The sequence below is a fragment of the Saccharomycopsis crataegensis genome, assembly GCF_037102585.1.
Source record: "Saccharomycopsis crataegensis DNA, jcf7180000000073, whole genome shotgun sequence".
In the NCBI taxonomy this organism is placed as follows: Eukaryota; Fungi; Ascomycota; class Saccharomycetes; order Ascoideales; family Saccharomycopsidaceae; genus Saccharomycopsis; species Saccharomycopsis crataegensis.
The window spans coordinates 1,892,329-1,910,168 of NW_027043820.1; the positions used below are offsets into that span (position 1 = coordinate 1,892,329).

At 37.5% G+C, this 17,840-nt stretch overlaps 5 protein-coding genes across 5 annotated transcripts; all 5 read left to right on the forward strand. All coding sequences in view use genetic code 12, as the record gives it.

The window, feature by feature from the left end:
• Positions 1-1,137: 1,137 nt before the first annotated feature.
• On the forward strand, positions 1,138-6,510 carry REV3 (DNA-directed DNA polymerase; the record flags this gene model as incomplete). Its single annotated transcript, XM_064995181.1, has 1 exon — positions 1,138-6,510. One exon carries the CDS (start codon positions 1,138-1,140, stop codon positions 6,508-6,510), a length of 5,373 nt encoding a protein of 1,790 aa, XP_064851253.1.
• A 1,095-nt stretch (positions 6,511-7,605) lies between these two features.
• Positions 7,606-9,213, forward strand: TDA3 (Tda3p; the record flags this gene model as incomplete). The annotated part of the gene is made up of 1 exon (XM_064995182.1): positions 7,606-9,213. One exon carries the CDS (start codon positions 7,606-7,608, stop codon positions 9,211-9,213), a length of 1,608 nt encoding a protein of 535 aa, XP_064851254.1.
• Positions 9,214-9,993: 780 nt separating this feature from the next.
• On the forward strand, positions 9,994-12,003 carry SLY1 (syntaxin-binding protein; the record flags this gene model as incomplete). Its single annotated transcript, XM_064995183.1, has 1 exon — positions 9,994-12,003. The coding sequence occupies one exon, from the start codon at positions 9,994-9,996 to the stop codon at positions 12,001-12,003; it is 2,010 nt and encodes a 669-aa protein (XP_064851255.1).
• Positions 12,004-12,571: 568 nt separating this feature from the next.
• NPR1 (serine/threonine protein kinase NPR1) lies at positions 12,572-15,361 on the forward strand (the record flags this gene model as incomplete). The annotated part of the gene is made up of 1 exon (XM_064995184.1): positions 12,572-15,361. One exon carries the CDS (start codon positions 12,572-12,574, stop codon positions 15,359-15,361), a length of 2,790 nt encoding a protein of 929 aa, XP_064851256.1.
• An 865-nt stretch (positions 15,362-16,226) lies between these two features.
• PET20 (Pet20p) lies at positions 16,227-17,057 on the forward strand (the record flags this gene model as incomplete). Its single annotated transcript, XM_064995185.1, has 1 exon — positions 16,227-17,057. One exon carries the CDS (start codon positions 16,227-16,229, stop codon positions 17,055-17,057), a length of 831 nt encoding a protein of 276 aa, XP_064851257.1.
• Between the last annotated feature and the right edge of the window lie 783 nt (positions 17,058-17,840).

The window sequence follows — 17,840 nt, forward strand, 5'->3', positions numbered from 1 at the left end:
TGTGATAACTCAAAAAGCCTATAACGATCGTTCAATACACCTACCCTATTCCATCTATTCAACGCTAATTCCAACAATAACGCTATGGAGCATGATGGCAAGTGAATATTTCGGAAAAAACATTACAAAACACAGGTCTTACGAAGTCTCATAGCTGTACAAAAATTAAGACATGAGGTTATGTATCATCATATTCAGTTTTTCAGAAACCGGCTCTGAGCTACAATAGTTGGATAGCATATGATATGTATTCTACTATGCGTATTGATTCCGTACCAAGTCTCACTGTGCTCATTTTCTTATACTAACATGCTGAATTACAATGTGTTTGAGCAACCTTTCAGTTGAATTTTTTTCAATATGTTTTCCTAGCATTCTGCTTCAAAAATCTATGAAGTTAGATATTTCAGAACAGATCAAGCGTTTATTTGAGAGGATCTCATATTTTCTTACTCCTGGAAAGAGGGTGAGAAGTTATCGAAAGGAAAGCTTCCAATTGCCACCACAATGTGGATTATGTTAAAAAAGCTGGAGAAATAAGCAAAAAAGATTGAGATTATTATTCAAAAAATAAATATGGAGGAGCTGGTAGGCCATTCCCAAACCAGTTGCTAATGGAAAGGATAACCATTTTGCTATTAGAAGAACATGAATTATTAATTACCTTTTAGATTAATGTATTAATTTTCGCTTGTTAATGGATATATAATATATAATTATTAGGCTTCGTCTGTCTGAAAGTGAAAGAAATTCTGTTTATACGCTTGTTCTGGACTGTACGTTACGCGGAACTAACATCATCTGAGCACAGGCAGACATTTAGGATTAGGTAAAGAGTCATACTAAATGAATAAATTGCATTCACTTTCCATTTAAATCAATTTCATTTTGATGTATTTTAAAAACTAAGAAACAGTGTGGATTGGATTCTTATTCTTTCAATATTTCGAAAACCGGGGGTCGGAATGGCCTAGGAAAATTTCCGGTGGTCGGTACAAATAAAAAGTGATTATCAAGAAGAGCCTCCATGATACATACATACTCACAAACTATAACGTTTCTGGCACCATCTGCTGATCATAGCATATCAGAGATTACCATAATGGAGCAAAATAGCTAGCAGTTAACGTGAAAAGTATGAGTTCCCACCCTTTTTTCAAAGTCCAAATAAATTCGTTGGATTCCTATATCTGCCCTCCAAGCCTTCTTGACCCAACACCCTCATCCTTCAAATATGATAGGGTTCCGGTGATCAGAATATTTGGTTCTTTACCTACCGGTCATACAACTTGTGTTCACATTCACGGGGTGCTACCATACCTCTTTGTAGGGATCGATAATGATTGGAAAGACTTGGATCAGGTGAAGGGGTTTGCCCATACCTTGCATGAGAAATTGGAAGAATTGGTGAGATTATCTTTCCGCAGAAAGAAATTAAACGCGGAAGATTTCACCAATAATAATGGAGATGTGGTGACTGTTGATCCTGCACTTGACAATAAATCCAATAAGAGTGAAGAAAAGGTTTATAAGTACATTGCTAATGTCGAAGCTTGCAAATCCACCGCATTTTATGGATATCATGTTGGCCACTCAATTTTTTTCAAGATTTCTTTTTTAGGACCAGTTTTCAAGAACCGGATTTTGACGGTGTTGGAAAGTCCAGAATTTGAATCATCAGTTCCTTTAGCAGGCCCAAATTGTAAAAAATGGAACATTTATGAAAGCAACGCGTCTTACATTTTGCAATTCATGACGGATTTTAATTTGTTCGGTTGTGGATGGTTGGAGGTTGGGGAATCAAGGAAATTGAAAAACCCAGGAAAATCTAACGGAGTTTATTTCCGAAGTCCAGTATTCAATAATATCACCGATGAGTTTTACGAGATGAAATTGTCTGATGAAGTGATGGAACATATTAATCAGTACCTTTTGAAAGAAAATAGAAATTTATTGACAGGGACTGAATTTGGAAGAATTAGTGATACTTTTGTTGAGGTTGATGTTTCATCGAAGAATATTTTGAATCGTGAGAAAATCAATTTACATTCCTTGCACCATAATTTTATTGAAAAATTATCTAGTCTTCAAACTCAATCGCCTAGTAAGGAAGCTGCCCCTTTCCAACATGCCTCGAATATCTCGATGGAAAGTTCTTCAGGTAAGAATTTGAATGAAAAGCTCAAGTATATCTCCAGTACCAAGAATATTTGGCAAGATGATATTTATCAACGAAAAATTAGAAACTTGAAACCGTATGAGGAAAATACCGCTATTGACAGGGTTTTGGGAAATAAAGAAGGCTGGAATGCACAGCAAGACTTGGATGAAATGTTCAAGTACGTGAAGATGATGATGAAACGAAATACTAATGACGGTGCTAAGCTATCAGAATATGAACACTTTGCAGGATTCATCAAGGAGCCAGAGTTTTTCAAGAAATTGATGACGCCATTTGAATTGATCACCAATGGGTTTTATGATGTCAACTTATCTAAAGCGAGCTCAGATACGCAGACTTCTGCTGACGCTAGACAAGTGGATAATACCCCTTTGCATCCTCCTAGTCAAGAACATTCATCAGAAATAGAAGAAGACCATGATTCACTAGATTTCATCAATGATTTGGCTAATGAACTGAATAAAAGCGAAAAGCAACAACATTTTGCAGAAGATTTCCCCAAGCTTCTACCAGAGAATAATCTTGGAAATGGCGATGATAATGAAATATTGAAAGATGGCAACGACAAGAAGCGAGCATGGAAGGAAAGCTTAGACAATGATGATATCACGGATAATATTTCTTTCGATGACTTAAGTTTTAGTTTCTTTGACCTGATTAATGAAGACAATAATGTTAATGGGGACCAAAGAGATGAAAATTCTAGGACCATTGTGAAAGATGATCATGTTGTTTCAAATTCCAGACGCAATAGTTTATTCGAAAAGGGACCATTGCGAAAGAAGAACCGCAAACCAGTTCCCCTATCCTCTTTATCTAAACTTGCTTCAGTTAGGAAATTGTCACCAACTAAACCCAAACCACGAGCAACTACAATTATTGGGGCTAGGAAGATGAATCTTTGTGAGCTTGTCCCTTCTTCTGGCTCAAAAGAGATGGTACGCAAAGAAATGATAGTTGCAAATTTGTCCAAAATAAAGGTGAGAAATATTCTAACTTCTAGAGTTTCTAAACTTGATGAGAACACCATTAATATGAAAAATAATCAGAAAAATGATAATTCGAATTATCAAATACCGATGCTTGCCCGGTTCAAGTTTTTTTCATCACAAACCAACTTGTATAAATACATGATTTCGCCACCGCCATTACAGGCAATTACTGATAATATCTCCAGCTTGGTTGTGCCACAATATCTTTACTCTGATCCATTTTATGGAAATTCTGAAGACGTTCCAGCGGTCCCGTTTGTTAACAAACAAATCAAGAAGAGGTTCAAATTAAAATCTAGAGATTGGAAGTCATTAGATGGAGTTTCTGTAACCCAGAAACAGGAGCAAAGTATTTCTGTGAGGATGAGAAAACATGCTGAAAAGAATTACGAGCTGGAAATGATAAAAATTAATGATAACATTCTCAAAAAAAGGCTCGCATTCATACATGATGCTTCTGGTGTCGGATTGGGTATCGAAGAGTTGCTGAATACAAAAGTTTATAGGTATACGGTGCCGAAGCCTCGGTATCAGGAAGTCTTACAGAGGTTTCAAAATGGTGGTGTTCCAGGAAGCAGCATAAGCCGCCTGGAACAAAAAAACCGTTTTTACACATCGCAAATAGAGTTCCTTACTCCCAAGTTCCTCTTGTCCAATGCAAACAATAGCGGGAAAAAGAAATCCTTGAGCCCCCTAAAGAAAGTCAATCGTCGCCCCGATGGCTTTAATAATTTGAGTCTTTTTGCCATTGAGATGCACATCTCCACTCGAGGAAACTTATCTCCGGATTACAAGCAAGATGAAGTTTCAGCAATATTTTGGAAAATCGACCCTAATAGTATGCTGTTGAAGTTGGATATTGTGGACCAAGGCATTCTAATTTTAAAATCAAATTATGATAAGGCAACGAAGCGGTTTGCATCAGCGACAACCATCCCAATAGAGGTATTTGATTCTGAATTGGACATGTTCAAAGAGCTTGTGTCTTTAGTGAAAGTTTTTGATCCAGATTTATTGAGCTCCTACGAGATCCATTCCAGTTCATGGGGTTATATTATTGATAGATGCACTAACAAATATAAGTATGATATTTTGAAGGATTTGGCTAGAGTGAATTGTTATTTTAATAACAAAGTGAGTGACAATTATGGTTATAATCATGCTCTGGGGATCAGTGTTACCGGAAGATATTTTGTGAATGTTTGGAGATTGTTACGAAGCGAACTTGCATTGGGTGATTACAATATTGAGAATGTGGTGTTTGCGGTATTCAAAAAACGGATTCCTAGTTACCTGATGAAAAAATTGACAGAATTGTTTGGTGATAATGGGAGTATTGGAGGTTTGTCAATTTTCGTCGATTATTATGTTACCAGAGTGAATTATGATATTGAGCTTTTGGAGAGCTTAGATATGATTTACAAGATTGTGGAACAAGCAAGACTCGGGGGTATTGATTTTTACTCTGTTTTTTATAGAGGGTCACAATTTAAGGTGGAGTCATTCTTGTTACGTTTGGCAAAACTGGAAAATTTCATGTTGTCGTCCCCATCAAAGAAAGAAGTGCGAAGGCAAAAGGCTCTTGAGTGTATTCCATTAGTCATGGAACCCACGTCTAACTTTTATAAAAGTCCTCTTGTGGTCCTTGATTTTCAATCATTGTACCCGTCTATTATCATTGCTTACAATTACTGCTATTCAACATGCATCGGAAGGCTTCAAGGTTTTAGCTTCAAAAAGGCCAACAAACTTGGTGTAACAAGTTTTAAAACTTCTCCAGAGTTAATGAGGTTGTTATCTAACGATATCAATATTTCCCCAAATGGCTTAATGTTTGTGAATACTCTGGTTAGGAAATCAATGCTTGCAAAAATGTTGGAAGAAATCTTGGCCACCAGATTCATGATAAAATCCACGATGAAGCTACTTGATAACGAGAAGGACAAAGATATGAAGAGACTCTATGATAGCAGGCAGCTTGCTCTCAAATTAATTGCAAATGTGACGTATGGATACACCTCTGCAACTTTTTCTGGAAGAATGCCATGCTCCGACATTGCTGACGCAATTGTGCAAACCGGGAGAGAAACCTTAGAAAAATCAGCACGGGTCATTGAATCAGTCAAAGAATGGAATGCAAAAGTGGTGTACGGTGATACCGATAGTTTATTCGTCTATTTACCTGGGAGATCCAAAGCTGAGGCTTTTAAATTGGGAAGAGCAATTGCTGCCAAAATCACCGAAATTAACCCAGACCCAATTACTCTTAAGTTCGAAAAAGTTTATCATCCTAGCGTGTTGCTTGCCAAAAAGCGGTATGTTGGCTATTCTTATGAGTCAGAAGACCAAATTGAGCCGAAATTTGATGCCAAAGGAATTGAAACTATAAGAAGGGACGGGATTCCGGCCCAACAGAAAATTACTGAAAAAGCATTGCGGCTCCTATTTGAAACCCAGGATGTTTCTCAGATTAAGAGCTATGTGAAGAATCAATTTTACAAGATAATGACGAACAAGGTTTCGATCCAAGACTTTTGTTTTTCAAAAGAAATCAGAATTGGAGGCTACAAAAATGAAAAGACCATGCCTCCTGGTGCTTTATTGGTAGCCAAGAAGATGAATCAAGACCAAGGATATGAGCCTCAGTACCGTGAGCGTGTTCCATATTTGATTTTGAAAAATCGGGGCAATGGCGACCGCTTGAAGGATAAAGCAGTGCTTTTAGAGGATGTGACTGATAAACCAGATAATTTTGTTGAATTGGACGCAGAGTATTATATTACAAAAATGCTTGTGCCGCCCTTAGAAAGGATATTTAGTCTTATTGGAGTTGATGTCAAAGAATGGTATTATGAAATGCCAAAATATTTGAAGTATGACCTTGTGAACAATAATAGTACCATCACTAATGATAAGAACCCGGGTTATACGACCACTAGTCTGGGAAGAATTATTTTGGATAATAATAATAAAGGGAATAAAAATGTTGAAAACCTTTTACAAAAATATATTCAAACTGAGACGTGCTTAAATTGCGGGAAAAAGATTACCCACAAACCGGTGAACTTCGGAGATAAACATCCTGCCAACCTTTGTGAAGCTTGTGCTGTGGATGAGGTTGAAACAATGCACCAGGTTATGAATCGAGTGAAGTTGATTGAGATGGAAAATCAAAAATATCAGACCATTTGCCGAATTTGCTCAGTTCAATCGGTAAAAGGAGCAGGGAGTTTTACAGAGATTTGCTGTGAAAATGCAAGTTGCCCGGTATATTACTCTCGCGTGAGATCAAAAATGAAGATGAACGAAGTAATGAAAATTCTAGATCGTTTATGATGAAATAAATAGTTTTAAGTAGCTTAATGATAATGAAATGATGGGTTATTGAACAGAAAAATGATGAAGCAGCAGTTATGACTAGTTTGTTGGTATATATTCTACTTTGCTAGCGTGGATTTCAACAAGATTGTAATATTTAGATCACAATATATTATCACCAAAATCTTCTCTCATATTTGTCTTTAGTGGCCATTATTGAAGTTTTGGAATATTGAGAAGCACATCACTGAGAGCTCAGCCATACTGAGGTGCTTCAGGAATGCATGTGAGAATTATTTTTCACTACCCACATTGGGTGGAATACATTATATTATTATTATTTTCCACATTGGGATGTTGTTGTGTTATTACCCATTTATTATTGTTTAGTAGTTGTGGGTATTTGAGTACACTTATCACAGGGATGCTTAAGAGGTTATAATCAAAAGAACGATTACCCGACACCTATTGTTGATTTGTAACCACCACTACCCGGATATCTCCAACCCTCCAGTTTCAGGTTGTGCTAGGCAGTCACCACCGGCACCAAAGGTCCTAACATGGGCTTTAATCTTGTTGCCCACTGTTTAACTATAGATTACTGCCATATATTCTCCAACGTAAACGTAAAACCCTGGATTCCAGAACACAGCTTGATCTTTTTGTCCCACTTGCTGGGATTGTACCTCAAACTGCCCCGACCGCTTCGGCCGATGATGTGCGAAAAAATCAATACTATGGGCACGCAGCCCCTCCATTGAACAGCAAAAACTAACAGGAAAAAAAAAAATGCAAAAAGCAAAAAAAAATCATACCATCATTATTGTGTACTATATATCGTACTTATCGCCCACCCCACCGTCGAAGCCAGTGTTATACCTGCAGACACTCGAAAGAGTAGGTTTATTCACCAATATTCATTCACAAGCTGGATCCCAAACCATAGCAAAACACAAGCCAATTCAACGGTCTGCTATATAAGTGAAACCCCAGTATCTTTTTTTTTTTTTTTTCTTCAAACAAAGGAGAGAAACTGATCACCATCGTATTGGAATCCAGAAGATAGAACCATTTTCAATAACGCACACAAATATCCGTATAATATAAACCACAATGGAAGATTTCATAAAATACACATCAAGTCATTCGGGAAAACATGAGGGCAAGCAGCATATAATAATCGTTGGTGCCGGTATTGTTGGGGTTTGCATAGCTTATTATATCACAAGGCATCCTTCGTTTGACCCTGACCAGCACTACGTGACTATAATAGAATCCAAGCGTGTGGCTGGTGGTGCCAGCGGTAAAGCTGGTGGATTACTTGCCCTATGGGCATTCCCTCAACAAATTGTCCCATTATCATTCCAACTACATAGTGAATTGGCAGAAGAATATAGTGGCGAAGACTTATGGGATTATAGAAGATTGACTACCGTTAGTTTGGAGGGTGATATTCAAAAGTCTTTGAAAGATACGGAAGAAGATGAAGACGATGATTATGATGATGAGGAAGGGGAAGAAGATGAAGAGGAAGAAGAAGGAGTACTAGAGGATGATGAGGATGAAGAAGAATTCCAAGAGGCAGAATATTTCCATGATGATGAGAATAATAGCTATAGTGATGACGCTATGTCAAGAAGTAGTAAAGAGTCGATATGTGATAACAGAAGCACCAACACGGACTTAAGCTCACATAATGGAGAGCTTGAACATCACCATATCAATGAGCACAGAACACAAAGTGCTATCTCCCCACAAAGTACGGGATCAGCCACCAGCTCTGTTGAAGAAAAAGCAACTAAAAAGAAAAGAAGAACTGTCAGTAAAAACTCGATCATGCAAAATGAACATGATGCCAGTAATGGTGTGAAACTACCAACAGATTTAAATTGGATCAAGCAAAGCGCCATCCAGGATTGGTCGATGTTGGGAGGCGAAGACACTACAGCACAAGTACATCCATATAAGTTTACTAACTTCATTTTGAAAAAGGCGATTGAAAGTGGGTCTGTCGAATTGATTATCGGTAAAGTTAACGAAATCATATTCTCAGAAACAACTGGAGAAGCGGAAGGGGTTTCTTACATACCATCCACGGCACAGGATGAACAATCTGGTAATACTGAACCAATTGAATTATTGGCAGATCAAGTAGTGTTATCAGTTGGTCCATGGACATCTAAAATTCTACCGGATTGCCCAATCTCAGGGTTGAGGGCTCACTCGATTACTGTGTTACCAGAAAATGGAGTGATGGTTTCTCCTTACGCCATTTTCACTGAACTTAAAATTTCAAAGAGTGGGTTTGTTTCTCCAGAAGTATATGCCAGAAAGGATGAAGTGTATGTATGTGGTGAAGGTGATACCGCAGTTGATGTTCCAGAAACCACTGATGATGTCCAAGTGGTTAAAGAAAAGTGTGATAGATTGTTCCATTTTGTTGGAAAGTTGTCACCAAATTTGAGAAAGGGAAGAATTTTGAAACGTCAGGCTTGTTATTTGCCAGTCCTTGATGTTCCAAGCAGTAGTGGTCCATTGATTGGCGAAACGAATGTACCAAGACTATATCTAGCAAGTGGTCACTCATGCTGGGGTATTAATAATGCGCCAGGTACTGGTAAAGTAATGGCAGAGTTGCTTTTGGACGGAGAAGCCTCCAGCGCAGATATCAGTGCTTTGGACCCAAGTCTTTATTTTGATGCCAGCGTTTGGGGAGAGTGATTGACTTAAGTTCTCTATTTGATATTGAATAATCATAACCCACAAATGATGTTTTCTTTTCTTTTTGAAGCCAATCTAATCAAAATTCAGTTCTTCATCCCATTGCCGCTATTCTCTCTTATTTTGATGGATCGGTTTTACATATGCACGCCATCTATTATAATGGTTTTTTGCATGCTTTTCATATCATTGGAGCCAGAGGACCCTCTGCTTTTTTCTTTTTTTTTTTTCTCTTTTCTTATCACTAGTTTTGGTACTGTATTATGTTAGTATTGTTGGGTTATGCACACTTGTTCAAGTCTCTATTATATTTCTCCATTTTCCTAATTATTGAACTGTTTTCTGTTTTTTTCTCGCGAAGTTCATCTCATCGTTTTCTTCTGAATTCTTTTATTTTCATTGATATGCTCTAGCCGCTGCTAATTTTTACTCACTGGACGTGATGACTCTTAATTAATTATGTATATTTTTACTTAATATTGTGCATGTAGATTTAATACCCTCATAATGTTGCTGTTTTGTTTTTGCTTTTGTTTTTGTTTTTGCTTTAAGTTAACCTAAGTCTTCAAATGGTGCTGATACTGATAATAAATCGTGCTATTAGCAAAATGCGTGCACTTTTTGTCTTTTTTTGCCTGTTTTGACAACGTCACCTCTACCCACACAGGCAAAAGACGAAAAAAAAAATAACCAAAACATCAGCCCAGTCTTCAACTACTCAACCTAGCGCATTTTTTTTTGTGAACAGCAGGACTCTGAAAATAAGAATCTTTGCAAGACATGTCGGCTGATGATTCACTCAGATCCCGCCAGGTTGTGGCGATAGAGCGGATGCTTGCGTTGAACAAAGTTGTGCAACCAGATGCCAGTGACGCCAATCTTCTCAAACAAGACATTATTTGGAAAGTATTGGTATTGGACAAAAAATCCACCAACATTGTCTCGTCTATCCTCAGTGTGAATGATTTATTGAATACAGGTATCACCATGCACACTTTGATCAACTCTCCTAGTCGAGCTGCATTACCAGACGTTCCAGCGATCTATTTTATTCAACCAACCAAAGAAAACATCTTGAAGATAGTAGAGGATTTGGAAAAAGATTTCTATTCAGAATACTACATCAACTTCTTGAGCTCTTTAGATCGGGAATTATTAGAAGAATTCGCCAATTTGGTGTCGTTAACTGGAAGATCACAAAAAGTTAAACAGGTGTTTGATCAGTACCTTGATTATCTTGTAACTGAACCTCAGCTATTCTCGTTGGACTTACAAGGAGTTTACTCAAAATTAAATACCCCGGCAGTTACTGAAGATGAAATCACTAAAATTGCTGATAGTATTGCCTCCGGATTGTTCAATCTTATCATAACTTTAAATACTGTGCCAATCATTAGGGCCCCTAGAGGTGGTCCAGCGGAATTCGTTGCACAAAAATTGGATGCCAAACTACGCGACCACGTCATTAATATGAAGAGTATCTCTCCATCAACAGCTTACAGTCTGCATGGCCATGGAGATAGTAGACAAGTGTTAGTTTTATTGGATAGAAATATTGATTTATCAGCAATGTTTGCTCATTCTTGGATTTATTCATGTATGATTAGTGATGTGTTCCAGCTCAATAGAAATACCATTGTTCTACAAACTGTCGATTCTGACACTGGTACTACCAAGTCGAAAAAATGCTATATTGATGGCAATGATTTCTTTTGGGAACAAAATTCCGCTTCACCTTTCCCAGAGGTTGTTGAAAATATCGAAAAGGAAGCTAGTGAATACAGAAACAAGGCTGCTGATTTGACTAACAAAACAGGAGTTACTTCATTAAGTGATATTGATCCAAATCAATCAGACACCTACCAGATCCAACAGGCTATCAAACAATTACCCGAATTGACCGCAAAGAAGCAGGTTATTGATACACACATGTCGATTTTGGATGCCTTATTGAAACAGTTGCAAGCCAACAATTTGGATGTTTTCTTTGAAGTGGAACAAACTTGCAAAAAGGATAACCAATCAAAGGTGGAAGCTGATTTCTTGGAAAAATTGAAGAATGATAAATCAGAAAGTAACAAAAATGATAAATTGAGAACTTATTTGATCTTATATTTGAGCTTGGACTTGTCGTCAGAGTTTACCCAAAAAGTGGAGTCGATTTTACAAGGATTGAACTGTGACTTGAGCGCATTGGCATATATCAAGAAAGTGAAAGAAATTGTAACATTATCTAGTCTATCATCAGGCATTGATAGTAATGAGAACACATCTGCCAATAGCGGTAGTATCAAGACCTCTCTTGGAAATGCTGCTGGTGGATCTTTGTTTTCAGGGATTTCCTCGAAACTTTTTGATGGTAGTACACTTACAAGTGGTGTTGGATCAATTATATCCGGTTTGAAGACCTTATTGCCAGAGAAGCAAACCATGCCAATTACCAACTTGGTGGAATCGATCATGGAACCAGCCAGAGCTAACCAAGTTACCTTAAACACTACCGATGATTATTTGTACTTTGACCCAACGATTGTCAGAGGTAACCATTCCAAATTGCCTAAGAGATCCACCTATCACCAATCTGTGGTATTTGTGGTGGGAGGAGGTAACTATTTGGAGTACCAAAACTTGCAAGAGTGGGCCACTGGATTGAATGTCGACAGTAGCAGCACTGGGATCAAGAGAAGCGTGATTTATGGGTCAACAGCCATCATTAATCCAAATGACTTCTTGGAAGAGTGTGGATCATTGGGCCGTCCTAGCGATGGTGCTAGCCACGATTTATTATGATCGACTAATAATCATAATAATAACAATAATGGTAATAATACTAAGTAATATACGTGTGTTTTTGAGTTAGAGGGTACATCGTAGTGCGTAAAGTGGCTGCGGAGTGAGCAAATCGCCACCTTTTCGGAAACTCTTCGGAAACCCTCGGTGGCGCATTATCTTGCAGCGGCTGTCCGTGCCGGATCGTCGGTGATTCGCCAACTTTTTCTGGTTGCCTAAAAGGAATGAATCTTCCGTCTGGTGTTGGCATAATCACCAATAATTCCTCTTGAGTTGTTTTATACGGAGATACTAGATCTACGCGGCTTACATAAACACATCACCTTACTGTTTACCGGTATTAAAAGACGATAATCTTTGGCTGCTGTTTGCGATCTGAACAACTGCCCAAACAGCCTGCCTAATTTAGCAAATCACAGCCAGTTATTTCTTTGCTTAGAGCCAGTTTCAATTTTAACCAGCTCCTTTTTTTTTTTTTGAACCAAAGGAATTTAGTTGGATAAGTCTAAGAAGGTACGATAAGGCACAGTCCTGATAATAATAATAAATTATATCTAAACACAGGACGATGGACAAACATCACACTGAGGCTCGCTCAACTTCCTCGTTAACCAGGCTTATTCAAGGCAATTCTGGCTTGAGGTCGGCGTCGGCGTCTCCCACGACTTCTCCAAATCCAGAGATCTCATCATCAGTGTCTTCTTCTTCATCCTCAACCTCTTCGCCTAGAAATATACAGAACTCTGCCGCTTCCAACTCTAATAACTCCTCACAAACAAAGATTAAATCTAATTTGAATTTTAGCTACACTGTGAAAGACGTGGAGAAATCGGAACTCTCTTCGGCTTTGAAGAATCCTGACAACTTCCCGAAAGCAAACGATGGAGAAAGCCTCTATTTCTCACCCCAATATGGCCAGCAGATTGATGATGAGGATTATGACCCACTAGAAGTGTCATTATCACAGGACACTCATCATGCTCCGATCAACTCGCCACTCAAACAAAAGGACCATATTGATGGAAAAAACCCGTTTGATGACAACGATCGCAAGCCAAACACTGATAATGAAGTTTCTCTTATGAATGGTCTTTCGATTTCCAAGGAAGGAAAATCAGTTCCAATGACAAGTAATGAATCTAGCTCTTTTACTGACAGCAGCGTGAGCACCATCACTTACATTCCTTACAATGGACGGGTTGTGAAAAAGAATAGTGTTAGTGATGCTCCTATAGACTTTAGAAGAGGCTCTAACGCCTCTGACTTCAACTGCGTATCTTACTCTCCATTTTCATCGTCTATTCCTTATTCTGCTCCATACAGTGGCTCGAAAAGTCAACTGATCACTAGTCCGACTCAGACTACTTACGAATCCCAAGGGTTCAGTTTTCCGGCAAATGGGAACATCATTGATAGCAACCATATTCTATCGCCAAAGGTGAATGATTTAAATAATATTGAGATCGATCAACGATTCATCGTGACAAAGTCAAAAATCAATTACATTCATAATTCCCCATCTTATCATAATGGTGATAGCAAATCATCATCCAATGGGTCGATTTCTAGAAATTCCTCTATGGCATCATTAAGCAATTTTTTCAAACAATCAAGAAAGAATTCTTCTTCCTTAACTAACATGAATAATGGGGGATCATACAGTTATACTGCGGGCGCCAGTTGTACAGTGACCAGTGCTAACGGAAATTTCAACAATAGCTCTCCGTCAGAGCTTTTCAACAGCGATCAGCCACTTCCCCAACCCCAAAGTGATGGGTGTGCCTCATATGATCCACCTAGATCTCTAAAGAGTAGATCTTCAAAGCATGATTTAAAGAAGTTTTTCTCTAGACGTAAACCGGGATCCAACTCAGATGCTATTAGTATTGGGACCAAGACCAATAATTCTAATAGCCCAAATTTCAATAGCAACGGAAACAGTTATGGAAGTGGTAGCCACAGTTATAATTCCCCTGTTTCTCCTTCGATTAATATTCCAAATAGCAAAGGTTCGGCCAGTAACTTGTATACCAATCAATCATCATCGTTGAACAATAACAGTGTTCCTCATCATGAACAACAGGTCTTGCCATTCAGCAAAAGGTATAATAAAATGAGTGAGAGTTTGGGTGCTGGGGCTGGTGGCTCTGTCAGAATTGTCAAGAGAGTCTATGATAAGAAAATTTTTGCTGTTAAAGATTTCCGTGCAAGATTTGCCAACGAAAGCAAAAAAGATTATACCAAAAAAATCACTAGTGAATATTGTATTGGATCAACTTTAAAAAATACCAATATCATTGAAACAATTGAAATTTGCTACGAAAACGATAAAATCTACCAGGTTATGGAATATTGTGAGTTTGATTTGTTTGCTATCGTTATGAGTGGTAAAATGACATCGCACGAAGTTGATTGTTGTTTCAAACAAATCTTAAAAGGTGTTAGATATTTACACTCCATGGGTTTGGCGCATAGAGATTTGAAGTTGGATAATTGCTGTATCACCGAAAAAGGGATCGTGAAAATTATTGATTTTGGGTCCTCAGTGGTGTTTACCTATCCTTTCAGCAACAAGATCCTTGAAGCAGGAGGTATTGTTGGGTCTGATCCATATTTGGCCCCAGAAGTGGTAGTGTTCCAAAAATATGACCCTAGACCAGTGGATATTTGGTCTGCCGCTATCATCTATTCGTGTATGACCTTGAGAAAGTTCCCTTGGAAAGTACCAAAACTATCTGATCAAAGTTTCAAATTATTTGCCACAAGAGGTGATGGGACCGAAAGCTTGAATTCAATGTTGAAAAAAGTAAGAGAACCTGTTTCTACCAATGGTTCTGCTTTAACAGATGGAAAAACTGATGCTTCCTCTTCCAAAAATGATGGAAATGCTGAAGGTTCAGTAACTGATGATTCAAAGAAGGACACCCCGTTGACCACACCGGAATCATCAAGTTCCAACGCAGCTCCAGATTATGATAAACCACTACCATCACCAAGAAAATCCACTTCTAGTCCAACTAAAAATCATCCGCCAGTGGATAAGGATCAAGGAGCCAACCCTGACGCCTTGAAATCCAAATCTACCTCGGGTGAAGCCAGGTTATTGAAAGCTTTGCCAAATTATTCGAGACCATTGATTAGCAAGATGGTTCGGTTAGCTCCAGCATGTCGTTGTACTATTGAAGAAATCTTTGAAGATGAATGGTTGGAAAGTATTGATGAGTGTTATGAAGATGATGTTGAAGTTGCTGCTACTGGCGAGAAAAAATTATACGAGGGTGCCAACCATACTCATACTAAGGTAGACCAATCAGAAGCTCACATTGCCTACTTGGAAAAGAAGAGAGTTAGAAAATGATGAGTACCACGCAGTCTTTCACAATGGACTTATCACAAACCGCTATTTTATTTCTCATCAATAATTATTATGATGTTTGTTCTTGATTTGGGGACAGCACTTTATTTTGGATTTTTTTTTCTTATTTTTTTTTTTTTTTTTTTTTTTTACATTTTTTAACTGTGGTTGGGGGAAGCTAGATGGACAATTTTTTTCTTCTTTTCAATTATTCATTAGAGATTGATTTTCTTTAATAGTTATCGTAACATTTCTTTCTCCTATTATTGTGAGTTTTTAAGTTGTTGTTTTTGTATTTCACTTTGTCATTTTAGTTATTTCGAAGACCCTTCGTAGTATCCGATCTTTTTTTAGTCACTTTTTTTAAGATCTGGGATCAATATTTTTCATTGAAATTTTGATACTTCTATTGAATTTATTTTTCCGTCCCAGTCAAAGAGAAAGAAAGAGAAAAAAAAAAAAGACTATTATCATTTGTTATCTTTGTCAAGTTTGATGAGCATTAATAACCACTCCATATTTTTGTTAACCAATGCTTTATTCGTGTTAAATATTTTTTTAAAAAAAGGGCTTTCCTTTGTTGCTTGTTATTATTTTGTGTCTTCTTCCTGTAATTGTCTTGAATTTCTATACGAATATTTCGATAAATTTTGCTGGTTTTGATGGCTTTATAATCTAAACTTTGCATCATCAACCCTGTATGTCTGTATGTTCAGATATCTCCTGACCCTGCAGTTGTTGCCCTGATGTGGCATGGAGGGGCAAAAAAAATTGTAATCAAAAAAAAAAAAAAAAATAAGCCGAATCTACACCATACATACTATAGGCAGATCTACTTCATCTTAGATTATATACTGGAAATAGAATAATGTTTAAAGTATACAGAGCCCACGACTTTAGATTAGCCTCTGTGGATCGTATGGGGAAAACCCTCTCCCAAAGATTCTCATCAACTACAAGAACAAACAATAGCCCCATCATAACGGTAAAAAAGGCCCATGGAACCACCGCAACATCATCAACAACTGCAGCAAGCCAAACCAACCTGAACTCGAGTACATCCCTGACTTCTGGAGGTCCTCAGAATGATGCCAAAGCTGGTAGTCAACAACATCAAGAGACAAAAGCGTCAGAACAAGATAAAAGTGAGTTAGATGGCAGAAAGCGTCAGCAAAAGATGACTCAGGTGGACTATTCCTGGTTACCCAAGGCTCCAAAATTGAAGTCTTTCTCTCCAAGAGAACTCCGTCTACAATCTTTATATAGTGGTTATAGACCATTATTTATGGAGTACAGAAAAAACGCGTCTAAATTAGATCTGTCGGATGGTCAACTATTGCTAGATGAAGAGCCTAGTGTGTGGTCTTACTCTGCCACCGAGATGGATTATTACTCTGAATGGGAAAATATTCCAACCAATGTTTCACAGCAATTAAAGCCATTTGAATTGACATTAGATGATAGCATTTTTGATAAAAAAATTGCGAAAAATGAACAAGATGAAAATAAGAAGAATGCGTCAAAAGATAGCAATAGTATAAGAGAGAATGAAGGCCAAAGTGGAGAAGCTCAAAAGGCAAAAATAGTAACCAGTGGGCGAAAGAGATATTTGCCTGAAAGATATCAGAGAACTATAAAATCGAGAGCTGAGAGAAAACTTGAATTGAAGAGATTATTGCAAAAGAAGAGTTCGAAATGAGACACACATTAGCTTACTAATAAATTTCAATGCCCTTCCGTTTATAATTCTTTGTATTCTATTATTGGGAGTATTATTGTTTCCGCACTCTTTTTTATTATTAATGATATGTATTATTCCTATTTCTTTGTTTCTCTCATATTTTTTCGGTTTTCAGTTTTCTTTGCAATATCTCTCCATCAAATATCTGTCATTTCATTTTGACACCAATCAAATATTTACTCGGTAATGTTCTCTCTGCTATCATCGTAATGTTCTTGATGAATTATGTTTATATTTACCATAGATGTCTTGTCTCTTACTTGTATATAGAGTTAAAGCATAATATTCTTATTTTTGCGACACCTTTGAGATCTTGTAAACGAAATTATTAAAGTGAGCAATCTATATTGATGGCAGATATCACAGAGATATTAGAATGTTAGATAAGACTCTATCTCCATAATCTATGGTGTCTGGGTGTCTATTTTATGCTTGGGTGTGTTATTGAGTTTATGCTGCATAACAAAATAATTTTAATTTTTTTTTTTTTTTTTGGGCCCAAATTCCGGAATAAAATAACTTAAGCATATTAGGGTGTGTATTCTATCATGAACGCTGGCTAATGTTTACCCCATTCCAATCACTACTAAAAGCTTCCTTACTTCATCACAATATTGCATTACAGAGAATAATAATAGAGGCTGAAGTTTTTCCCTAGTACTGGTATTAATAATAGCTAGGAATACAATTGTTTGAACCCACCCCTCCCTCATCTCAAGAGGTGATCATATAGAAAAACCC